We start from the raw sequence: 12,558 nt of genomic DNA, 5'->3' as shown, positions 1-12,558 counted from the left end.
TGATGAATGAAATATTTTGGTTAATGGGAAGTTAACCCTATAGAAAATAGCAATTTTAAAAGAAGAAATTAAAAATACACTTTTGTAGAAAGTATTGTGTCTTCTTGTGCCTCACTCTGAGTATGCTTTAAATATGTAGTTGGTAGAATACTAGTTAACGTACTGTTAGATATAGATCTATAGCTATAAATATACAGATAAATATATAGTGTTGAGAACCAGAAAAAAAAAAGCTTTAGACATAATTAAAAACTCAGTGGTTTTGTTTCTTTAACCGGAGACAGCTAGGTTTTTCTCAGCCACAGAAGCAGAAAATCCAAATGAACAGATTTTTTTCTCAATTCTTAGTTGGAGTAAGTGAATCTTAGGGTTTGGTTAATTATTCAGTAATTTATCCAGAGACATTTTGAACATGTGATACAAGTTTAGAAATATATGTGGTATAAGTCTAGAAACACAACCAAAATTCTCTGTAAAAAGAATGAAAAATGAGCCTTATCCCATAGGAATTAGAAATAGCAGGCACACAGATTAGTTGAGGTGTGGATTAGTTATTAGCTTCACCAAAATGAATAATTTGAAAAGGAACATCAACTCAGTGAGGCCTTATTAAAAGAATAAGGGGGGCACCTGGGTGGCTCAGTCGTTGGGCGTCTGCCTTCGGCTCAGGTCGTGACCCCAGGGTCCTAGGATCGAGCCCCGCATTGTGCTCCCTGCTCAGCGGGAAGCCTGCTTCTCCCTCTCCCACTCCCCCTGCTTGTGTTCCCTCTCTCACTGCCTCTCTGTCTGTCAAATAAGTAAATAAAATCTTTAAAAAGAATAAGGAAGAAGGAGCCCCTGGGCGGCGCATTCGGTTGAGCGACCAACTCTTGGTTTCGGCTCAGGTGGTGATCTCGGGGTCATGGGATTGACGGCACCCCCCACCACCACCACCAGCGTTGGGCTCCAAGCTCAGTGACGAGTCTGCTGGGGTCTCTCTCATGAGTAGATAAAATCTTTCAAAAAAAAAAAAAGAATAAGGAGGAAGAGGAGTTGCAGACCGCAAAGTAAAATGAGATTGGTAGCCCACCTATGTAAGACTGATTCTCAGTTGATTAGAGATGTCAGCCCTCGTCAACTCCCAATTTCCCACAGCAAAATCCACCAAAGGCTTCCTATCTGGAGACTCAGGTGCATCTCTGTTTCAAAGCACTCCTTTTACATGTGGCAAGTTTATCAGCAGCCTCTGCCCCATTGATTTTGAAATTTAGAATTAGATAATCCTCCTCACACAAAGGATGTAGTGGTCCAACTGTGACTATTTTGTATTTTTCTGAGTCCCACAGTGTTTTCACTGTATTGACCCAGAATACCCTTCAATCCTTTCTCTCAGTTAATCTACCTAATGCCTGACTACTAAAGATCCCCTGATCCCTTGCCAGTCACTGGAAATCCTGTTACTCTGCTTAGCTTCTTTGCTGTTCTTCCTTGTGCAGGTTTTACTTCCTATGCTCTGTCTACACATAGCTGTCCTCTGGCACCCCGACAAACGCCTTGCCTCCACTGCTGCACTGCCTTCCTTCCAGATTGGACCAGCTCTTACAGTTCTTAATGGAAGGACCACTTCCTGGTCCTGGTGATTACAGGAACTTCACTCCTGAATATAATTTGCTTGGGTATCTAAATATCCAGTTTTAATATTGGGATAGCCATGAACATTTTGTGGACAAAATTCAAAGATCAGTTGTTGTTTCTTGTTGGAATAAAAAAAAAAAAACTGAGATTAAATAAACAGTTAAAAATTATATAGGTCCTTCACCTTTTTACCCAATGATAACCTTGTTGATAGAGTTGGGAATAAACCATATACATTTCTTGGCTTAATAATCAGAGTGTAATGAGCAAGACTTTCACCATAGTGTATATATAAAGACTGCTCATGTAAGTATTGTTATAAAAACCTGTTGTTATTGAGGCGGAGTCGGTTAGCATCGGACTCTTGGTTTCCGTTCAGGTTGTGATTCCAGGATCATGAGATCAAGCCTGGCTTCCAGTTCCACGCTCACTCAGCACAGGGTCTGTTTGAAATTCACTCTCCCTCTCCCTCTGCCCCTCCACTCATGCTCTGTCTCTGACTCTCTAAAATAAATAAATAAATCTTATTTATAAAAAAACCAAAAATCTGTTGTTATTTAGTGTTTTATGCAGTGCTTTTGTTCAGATGAGTTCTTCCATTTCTGAGATTGAATGCCATGTTGATCTTTCTCCTGCAGTTATTTCTTAGCATTGCAGAACATACTGTGCTACTTGGAGTTACTTCGCCATAGCCTGAGAGCATTTCTTATGGTCAGCACGTCTGTACCTCCCTATTTAATAGGTGGTTTTCACCTTTTAACCTGCCTCCTTATATCTCTGGCTTAAAAATCTGTTGTAGTGTATTCCTTAAGAGCAAACAATTAATTCTAGAATTTTATATTACTATTTTTAAAGCACTATGTGATATATGGGTGAGTCTTACGAAAACTAAAAACCCAGTTACAGATATAGCATAATCTAGCTAAATTGGGGCCTGGGATGAGATCATTGTGAGGATAGTTGGAGATTCTGATTATACTTTTAACTTTATAGGAAATTTGACCTCTTAGGGTTACTATGCTGAATTGGAATGTGAAACATACAGTTGTTAATATGTAAATAATAATGACTTTGTTCAAATAAGATATTCACATTATGAGAATAAGATGAGAAGTCAGAATCAACAAAGTGAAATGTGACAGGTTATATTAGCAAAGCAAGCAAGCAGGAATTTCCTGGGATGGCGGTGCTCGCTCTTATCATCCAGTCCTCATGCTGGAACTGCTTTTGCCGCTCTAATGTTTCTTCAGCATCGTCACAGCTCACTTGAACAATTTCAGAATTTTTACACAGGCATCATGACTGGAGGCAGAGTCTTTCATTGGATAAACAACGCAGGAATAGAGTAGTCCTTTAGAATTATCATTTGACTTCTAGAAGTGTCAATTTAGTAAACCTAGTGTTCTCAGATTTCTAGGAGATAACTATCGTTATTTAACTTTTCAATATAGGGAAGAGTAATAGTGCTAAAAGTAACTTTCAAGTGCTGTGTAATGAATAAGAACAAGTGGAGCTAAAAGCTGAGCCTGTAATTTCCTATTTGGAGTTGGCATTGATTACCCAACAATGTCTTGAATCCATAAGAAGGCAAACTTCACAGTTTAACCTTTTCAAAGCAATTTTAAAGATCAATGTCACCTTCTAAATGACTTATCTAGAATTTATTTTGCTAATGCAGTCTAGTGTGTTCCTTAAGTGTAGCATACAAAATAGATATTGATTTCACACATGTTTTATACATTTATATTTTTAAAACAACCTACCCCAGGGAAACTTTCATGTCAGTAAAATGTTGAATTAATAAATGTTTGAGTAAAATAATTTTTTTTTGCCACTTCACACCCATGAGAATGCTATAATAAAAGAAAAACAGACAATAGCAAGTGTTGGTAAGGATGTGGAGAAATCAGCACCCTTATAACTGCTGGTGGGAATGTAAAATAGTCCAGCCACATTGGAAAGCAGTTTGGTGGTTCCTCAGAAGTTAAAAAATAGAGTGACCATTTGACCTAGCAGTTCTTTTCCTGGGTATATAACTAAGAGAAACAAAAACGTGTTTACACGAAAACTTCTACACAAATGTTCATAGTAACATTATTTGTAATAGCCAAAAAGGTAGAAACGACCCATATGTCCAAGAGCTGATAAATGGATAAACAAATTATGGTATATCCATGCAATGGAATATTATTCAGCCATAAAAAGGAATGGAGTACTAATTCATGGTACAACATGGATGAACCTTGAAAACATCAAAAAGCCACATATTATATGATTCCATTTATATGAAATGTCCAGAGTAAGCAAATCCATACAGTAAGAAAGTAGAGTAGTGGTTGCCAGGGCCTGGGGGGAGAGGGGGATGGAGAGGGATTGATTGCTAAATGAACACGAGTTTCTTACTTGGGGTGATAGAAACATTTTGTAATTAGATAATGGTGATGCACAACTTTGTGAATATACCAAAAACTATAAAAAGTGAATTATATACTTGTAAGGGTTAATTTTACAGTGTATATATTGTGTCTCAATAAAAAAATATTGTCAATATTTGCTTATCTGTATAAAAATATTTTTAAAATAAAATTGTGGAAAGTTTTACATATATATATATATATATATACACATATATATGTGTATATATATATGTATATATATATGTATAAGTTATACATATATATAATTACTGGCAGGACTTTCCAAAAAGTTAAACACACAAGCTGGCATTTACCTGAAAGCCTTGCTATATCTTAAATCATGTGTACCAATATACATTGAACTTCTACCAATCTGAATGTGAAATGTTTTTATCAAAGACAAAATATCAAGAGTGAAGTAGCCAAGAGCAAATACCTAATGCATATCTTCTCTGATTGTACTTTGAATGTTATTGTTACTGTCACATAGCGAAATGACCTTTAAAAAGCTTATCTGACCTCAGAAATGTCCGTTAAGAATATCACATAGTCATGGAAAGATCATTGCTGTAGAGTCTAAATAGAGCTGGATTTGACACCCAACCTGAAATTTACTAGCAGCTTCTTCCTGTTAAGGAAATTCTCTGACATCTCTGAGCCTTTGGTTCTTCATCTGAAAAACCCCTAATAGAGTTGTTGTAAGGTTACATGAGATACCCTGAATAAAATTGACTGTGCTCTCTGCTTCCCTGCTGTACACATACTCTTGTTTCTTCTCTCTACAGCACTTCCCACCCCAAACCTCCTCATACACTCCCCACCACACACACGCATCCATACAAACCAAATTATGTCTCTCCTTCCTCTATGTTCCCATTGAACCTAGAGACTACCCTATTGAAGCACTTGCCATACTCTATTGAATTTTCATGTTTATTTGCCTATCTTCCCCAGAAAACTAACTTGTTTAAGAGGAGGGAAACCATTTTGTCTGCCATTGTATATACATTTACCTAGCACAGTGACTAGCTGAATAAATATTTGAATAAATGAATTTTAATAACATAATCTAGCATTATATTGGGTTCATAATGAGCCCCTAAAACAATATAATGTTTCTGTGTTTTCCTCTCTAGAACATAATCATCCTGAAGCATTTTCAAATTTATAATAGGTGGTGATTTATATATGGAAAGGGTTTTATTACTATTTAGACCTATGGAATGAAGAAAACATTCCTTATCTGTGTTGTAATATACTACTTGTTATATATTTTTCTCGGTAATCTGTGCATTATGTTTTCTTGTAATATCCAAATATATATATATTTACTAACTTAAAAATTTATCTTACAAAAATCCTAAGAATTTGCAGTCCATTGTGCATATTTCCTGCCATCCTCCATCTGACATTACTTAGAAACAGCAAGCTTGGAATCAATTTAGCTATAGATTTAAGAAGGCCTTTGAAATGTATAGAAATTAAATCATTTTAAGCAATATAACTGAAACTTGCTCTTACTATTTTTTTATTTTAAATGTCTTGCAAAATAATAGGGAATAATTATTTGGGGATGGAAGGAATAAAAATAAGGGAGCAATAGAAGTAGTTTAGTTAGTATGTTTTGTTCTCCAGACTTAGCATATTTCCATACATATGCCTTTCTAAATTATTTACAAAAGCTTTGCTGTATAAATATAAGTTATTAACTACATAATAATATGGGGGTGTAGAAAAGATAGAAGTAATGTTTATGTTTATATAAATCATTGAGATTTCTGTAGAGTCTCATAACCATTCTGCTTCTTTCAGGTACAGAGAACTGCAACTTAGTACAGAAAGCAAAGTAACAGAATATCTCCATCAAAGTAAATTAAAATCTTTTGAAAGTGAGCGTGTTCAACTTATCCAAGAGGAAACTGCAAGAAATCTCACACAGTGTCAGTTGGAATGTGAAAAATATCAGAAAAAATTGGAGGTATATATACGGACTTTTCTTTTAAAATTAGCAGAACAGGGGTGCCTGGGTGGCTCCGTAGGCTAAGCGTCCAACTCTTGGTTTCAGCTCAGGTCCTGATCTCAGGTTGGTGAGATTGAGCTTCATGTTGGACTCCATGCTCAGCATGTAGTCTGCTTGAGATTCTTTTCCCCACCCTCTCCATCTTTTGGAGATGTCCCTTTGCTCCCCACCCCTGCTCACACACTCTCCCCCCTCCTCCCTTTCTCTCTCTCTCTCATAAAAAAATAAAATCTTAAAAAAAAAAAAAAAGGTAGCATAACATGGGGCTCCTGGCTGGCTCAGTCAGTAGAACATGCAACTCTTGATCTCGGGGTCAGGAGTTAGAGCCTCACTTTGGGCATAGAGTTTAATTTTAAAAAATAATTTAAAAATGTAATAAAATTAGCTTAACATGTAAGCTTAATAAGTACAAGGTCAAGATCATATTGAGCTTTATTTTACCTGTAAGACCTAGCACTGCCCTGCCTGTGTACATGTGCACACACACACACACAAAATATGTATATTTCAGAAAGATGTGTAACAAAAAGGACTAGAATTGTTAGGAAAAAGAAAGAAAAAAAAAGATCTCATTCACATAGCAACTAAAAATATATAATTACTTGGAATAGTGCAGAGCCTATATCAAGAAAAGCATACAACTTCACTAATATATAAGAAATACCATCTTTCTGGAAGGTAATATGCAATATTAAATATTTTTCTATTTTTATCAAGTGATATATTTTTAATCAAATGCTAGCATGCTCTTTTTTAACTGAACAAAGTAATTTGTAGTATAAGTAGAAGAGAAAGGATTATCAATTTTTCAGATTTACTTATTTATTAGAGAGAAACAGCATGTGTGCAAATGGTGGGAGGGGCAAAGGGGGAGAATCTTCAAGCAGACTCCCCACTGAGCATGGGGCTCAGTCTTTCAACACTGAGATCATGACCTGAGCCAAAACCAAGAGTTGGACGCTCAACCAACTGAGCCACCCAGGTGCCCCAAGAATAATCAATTTTTGAAGAAGATTGTTAAAAAGAAATAAGAAATATGTATCACATTTTAAAATTCATTCTGAGGCAAGAACAATTAAAATCCACCCAGAAAACATCCATAAGTGGTATCAAGTACAAACTCGAGACCCATAATCACATAAATTTAAGAATGTATTCATTGGGGGCACCTGGGTGGCTCAGTTGGTTAAGCGACTGCCTTCGGCTCAGGTCATGATCCTGGAGTCCCAGGATCAAGTCCCGCATCAGGCTCCCTGCTCAGCAGGGAGTCTGCTTCTCCCTCTGACCCTCCCCCTTCTCGTGCCGCTCTCTTTCATTCTCTCTCTCTCAAATAAATAAATAAAATGTTGAAAAAAAAGAATATTCCTTGTAAAGGTTATATTACAAAAAGGGGGAAAAGTGGATTGGACAACAAATAGTGCTGTGATCATCATTTGAGTATTTAGAGAAAATAGTTACTTATATGCTTCACACTGCATATCAAAGTAAAACTCAGATGGATCCTAGCTAAATGTAAATACAGAACTGTAAAACTATTAAAAGTAAATACAGGGGCACCTGGATGACTCAGTTGGTTAAGCGACTGCCTTCGGCTCAGGTCATGATCCCAGGGTCCTGGATTGAGTCCAATCGGGCTCCCTGCTCAGTGGGGAGCCTACTTCTCCCTCTCCCTCTGCCTGCCACTCTGCCTACTTGTGCTGTCAAATAAATAAAAATTTTAAAAATCTTAAAAAAAAAAGTAAATACAGATGAAATTTTATATTATGTCAGTTTGCGGATTAATTCTGTTGATCTGTTGATTAAAAACGGGAAGAAATCATATAGGAAAAATAAAATCTTTAATGCTTCTGTGTTTAAAAAAAAGTCTGAATAATATTAAAGGGCAAAATGAAGACTGAAGAATAATATTCATATTATATAAGAGAAAAGGCTTGTCTCCTTACTTTTAAAAGATCTCTTATCAAAAGGACATACCTTCCTCTTCTAGAGAATAGGTGGGAAGAAGGAATGAACTGTTTCCAACAAAAGACATGCAAATTGCCGAGAAATAGACAAAAACATGTATTCTCCCTAAGCATTACAGAAATGTAAATTTAAACTCTTTTCTACTTTTACATGGGTCTGTTGTTTTCTAACTGCTTAAGGTTTCCCTTTTAAGGGTACTCTTGCCAGCAGTTTGAAAACAGAACATCTCTTCTGGAGGACAATATGGTGACCTATGTTAAAGTCCTTAAAAAATCGATCCAGTAGGGGCACCTGGGTGGCTCAGTCCATTAAGCAGCTGCCTTCAGCTCAGGTCATGATCCTGGAGTCCCAGGATCGAGCCCCACATTGAGCCCCACATCAGGCTCCCCACTCAGCGGGGAGTCTGCTTCTCCCTGTGCCCTTCACCCTGCTCTTGCACACCCTCTCCACTCTCTCTGTCTCAAATAAATAAATAAAATCTTTAAAAAAAAAAAATTGATACAGTAATTTTAAAGGAATTTTACCTGAGGAAATAATAAGAGATGCTTATAAAGGTTTATATTAATGAAATATATCATGGCATTATTTATTACACTAAAAATTGGAATTTATTTATTTAAATAGTTGATAATTAAACAATTTTCAGTTAGTATATTATAAACTAACTTTTTTGCTATATTCATGTATTCTATGGTTACATGTAGTCATGTTCCTGAATATTTTAGATTTATGGGAAGTGCTCATTTAAAAAATTGAAAGATGTAATAATGTCATTAGCATGATTAATTAGCTAATGATGTGAGTTTCCGTTACAGTAATCTCTCAGAGATTACATTTCTGAAAAGTACTCTAATAGGTAAAACTAAGATTAACAAGATAAAGGTTCTCACAGAAAATGAAGCCTTAGGAAAAAAAATAAAGATGATATTAAATACATATGTATTTAAAGAAACAGAAGTAAAAATTGTGGATAGTGTATACTTCTAAAGCAAACCAGTATTCAGGGTTTAAAACTTTTTCAAATACCTTCTTCAGGAACCTACTGTAGCCATAATCTGCAACAGCAGATTCTCCCAAAATTTTCGATTAGACTGTATTTGATCGGCTCTAATTTGAAATTCATCTTTTGCAAGTCATATTTTCCATGGTTCAAATTTCATAATTCCTAGCAAAATGCCTTTCGTTTTTTGTTTGTTTGTTTTTTCCCAAATTGGATGACTGTGCTTGAGGGTGTGTCTCAGGACAGGTAGAAGAGGGATGGGAGGTATAGATAGGAAGACAGGGAAGCACTTCCTTCTCTGTACTTCTGACACACACATTTCACTAAATAATACTTTATGACACATGGTACTGATGTTTTCTGAACCATTCTGTTTTACTATTTTAGATGGTTGCAGTCCATATTGATTTCATGACCTCTTAGGTTACAACTTGCAGTATGAAAACTACTCTCCCATAGACCTACCCACTTGGTCAGTGAATGAGTTGACTAGCAATTATTGTGGGTTTTTTTTGTGTGTAAAGGTTATGGAGAAACACCTTTGTAAAACATACTATGATTCTGAAAACCGATTGATAAAACTGAGGCTTTAGGGGAATTTCTTTACATTTTTTCCTCCATTAAACTGGGAGCCTTGAGGGGACAGGGACTGTTCATTTATCATTGTGTCGCCAATACCTAACACAGTGCTTTGCTGATGGTGGATGCTCAGTAAATAATGAATGAGTGTGGGACGCCTGGGTGGCTCAGTCGGTTAAGCGTCTGCCTTTGGCTCAGGTCATGATCCCGGGGTCCTGGGATCGAGTCCCGCATCGGGCTCCCTACTCCGCGGGGAGTCTGCTTCTCCCTCTGCCTCTGCCTCTCTCTCTCTCTGTCTCTCATGAATGGATAAATAAAATCTTAAAGAATGAATGAATGGTTTGATGAATGTTACTGCCATACTATTGTTCGAATCCATTTTTCTGTAGTACTGGAAAGTATTTCTAAAACAGTTCTTTTTTATAATGAATTTAGAGAGAAATAAATTTGTGAAGGACAAAGTTTGTTGTATTTATATACTTTTCTGTGTCTTTTACCCAATATTCTCATTGATTTACAGCTTGGAGACAGTTTATTGTACTTTATCAATTGGCAAAGGCTCCCAGAACACTGGCTTTATATTTTTATCTCTTTTTAAAGCAATTATTGACCTATAGTTTTGTATTATCATTCTATTATTTAAAGGAAGGAAATATCCACTGTGAAAGCTTAGTATCTAATGGATTTCTAAAAGCAGCTGCTGATCTATTTTATGCATTCATGTTCGAACTCAAATGTTCATGTATTGGTTTTTCCTAAAGAATCTTTCATATGATAACCTTCCATAGGTCCAATAATCAAGATCTTCTTTGGCTTTTCAGAAACAGTAATAAATGTATTTATAGCAACCACTCAGACAAATCCACAGTAAAAGGGAATTCTCCACCATAGAATACAGAGGTGTTAGGTGTTTCTGGCGATCTCTCCTCTGTGTTATGAAGAGAGAATTTTAAATTGTATCTCTCAATTTAATACTACTTTTAAAATCTCTAATTAAAATAATACTTTATAAATACCCCATCTTCAACATTTTGATTGTTTATCTCTTTAGATATCCACTTCTGCAGTTTTTCATTGTGTGGTGTTTTTACTGAGGGAGGTGGGGTACAGATGAAAAGTATCAGCTGTGCTGTGAGAATAATCATTTAGCAGTGTCCTTACTGATCCTCTCTTTTGATTGTGGAATTATTGTCATCAGCCACCAAAGTCTTAATGAATTACATCTCAATATAATAAATTATACGAAAGCTCTAGATTATTTCACTGACTAGCAATTTAGTTATAATGAATTAATAAGTCTCTAGAGAACATATTCCCAGCTGGCAAGAATAAAGAAGAAATAATACTAAAAGATGAATTTTCTTTTTCTGATCCAATCAGGGATACTAAAATCATCCCATCATCATCATCTTTATAATAATTATTATCATAATCATCATTATTCCCATGTTACTATTTCTTTATCCTCCAAAGGAGTAAATGTGGAAGGTGGGGGATAATGTTCAATTTACTTTGGGGAGAAGTTTTGATGGAAATCATTAAAGGAAAATAAGATAGAATAGGTTAAGGAAACTGTAATTTCTGTTTGTAAAACCTGGAAATAGATCTGCATCTTTTCCTTTTTCCACATCATAGAAAGCATACAATCACATACATTTGTTAAGGGAACTTTATGTCATGAGAGAAAATAAGTTGTGTTAAAAATTGTTTCATTATAGAGAATTCTGAGCAATTAAGCAGGTGGATCTCTATGTCTGCGAGCCATTTAATACAACATTCTCATAATTCTTACAGTAGTAATAGTATTTTTCAGACTTACATACAGACTTGTATTCTAGGCTCTGTGCTAATAAGCCCTGCGAATATATCATCTTATGTAATCCTTCCAACAATGTTTTGAGGTAGGCCTAGAAAGAATAATGGCCTAAGATCCACAACTAGTAAGTGTCAAAGCCAGCATTGAAATACAAAGCTTTCTGGCTACAAACCCATATTCTTAACCATAATATTCTGTTGCTTCTAAGGAAATACTACATTGCTTATGCTGTATTGGGAAGCAAGTGTAATACCACTGCATAATTTAGTCTGTTCTAGTTAGTAAACTTTCTAGATAATTGGAGTGTAATTTAAGCATTAAAACATTTCCTGTGCCACTAGAAATATCTCCTATTTTTTTAGTGAATACATTATCATCATAGTGATTCCTTCAACATATCACCATTGAAGAATGTAGGATTTTTGGTTCTTATACAAAATAACTCCAATTTCCGTATCTCTTTTTTTATAATTTTTAAAATCCTTTCTTTCTATACAAAGGCATTTTTTGTTACTGCCCCAAGTGGCACTTCATATTTATCATTTTAATTTGTTGCCTTGAATTTATAATTGTTCAAGAAAGCAGAAATCTCATTAAAACCATGGTAAGCATAGATGAAATAAGCTCTGATGGAAAACTGAAGGATGAGTATATCATTTTTACACACAGCTTTGTAAGCCTGCAAGCCTTTCTCCAGTGGCTAAAATGGCCAAATAAATGACCTTCTGGTAAGTATGGCACTCTTGCATTTTCTTAGTTCTAACAAGTAAATGCTAATCTTACTCCTATAACTATTTCAAAGTTTTAAATTTGTTTTTTATTCACTTCATACAATAACGTGCTTCATAATTTTCAGTTACAGATGAATGAATTACTTGCCTTAGAAATAAATGTATCTTACGTCCTCAGTCATCTCGATTGAGCTACTTTCTCCTCATATTAAAATCATTAGAAAAGGGGGGCGCCTGGGTGGCTCAGTTGGTTAAGCGACTGCCTTCGGCTCAGGTCATGATCCTGGAGTCCCGGGATCGAGTCCCACATCGGGCTCCCTGCTCAGCAGGGAGTTTGCTTCTCCCTCTGACCCTCCCCCCTCTCATGCTCTCTATCTCATTCTCTCTCTCAAATAAATAAATAAAATCTTAAAAAA

At 35.7% G+C, this 12,558-nt stretch overlaps 1 protein-coding gene across 1 annotated transcript in view; it reads left to right on the top strand.

Moving 5' to 3' along the window:
- PIBF1 (progesterone immunomodulatory binding factor 1) overlaps positions 1 to 12,558 on the top strand; it is a 208,844-nt gene that overhangs the window by 113,920 nt on the left and 82,366 nt on the right. The window contains exon 11 of the mRNA XM_021697895.1: positions 5,844 to 6,009. Coding sequence (XP_021553570.1) covers positions 5,844 to 6,009 — 166 coding nt within the window. The remainder of the gene's footprint in view (positions 1 to 5,843; positions 6,010 to 12,558) is intronic.

The sequence above is a fragment of the Neomonachus schauinslandi genome, chromosome 3 (assembly GCF_002201575.2).
Source record: "Neomonachus schauinslandi chromosome 3, ASM220157v2, whole genome shotgun sequence".
NCBI lineage: Eukaryota > Metazoa > Chordata > Mammalia > Carnivora > Phocidae > Neomonachus > Neomonachus schauinslandi.
Note: the sequence above shows the minus strand (reverse complement) of the source record. Positions and strands in the feature narration are given on the sequence as shown.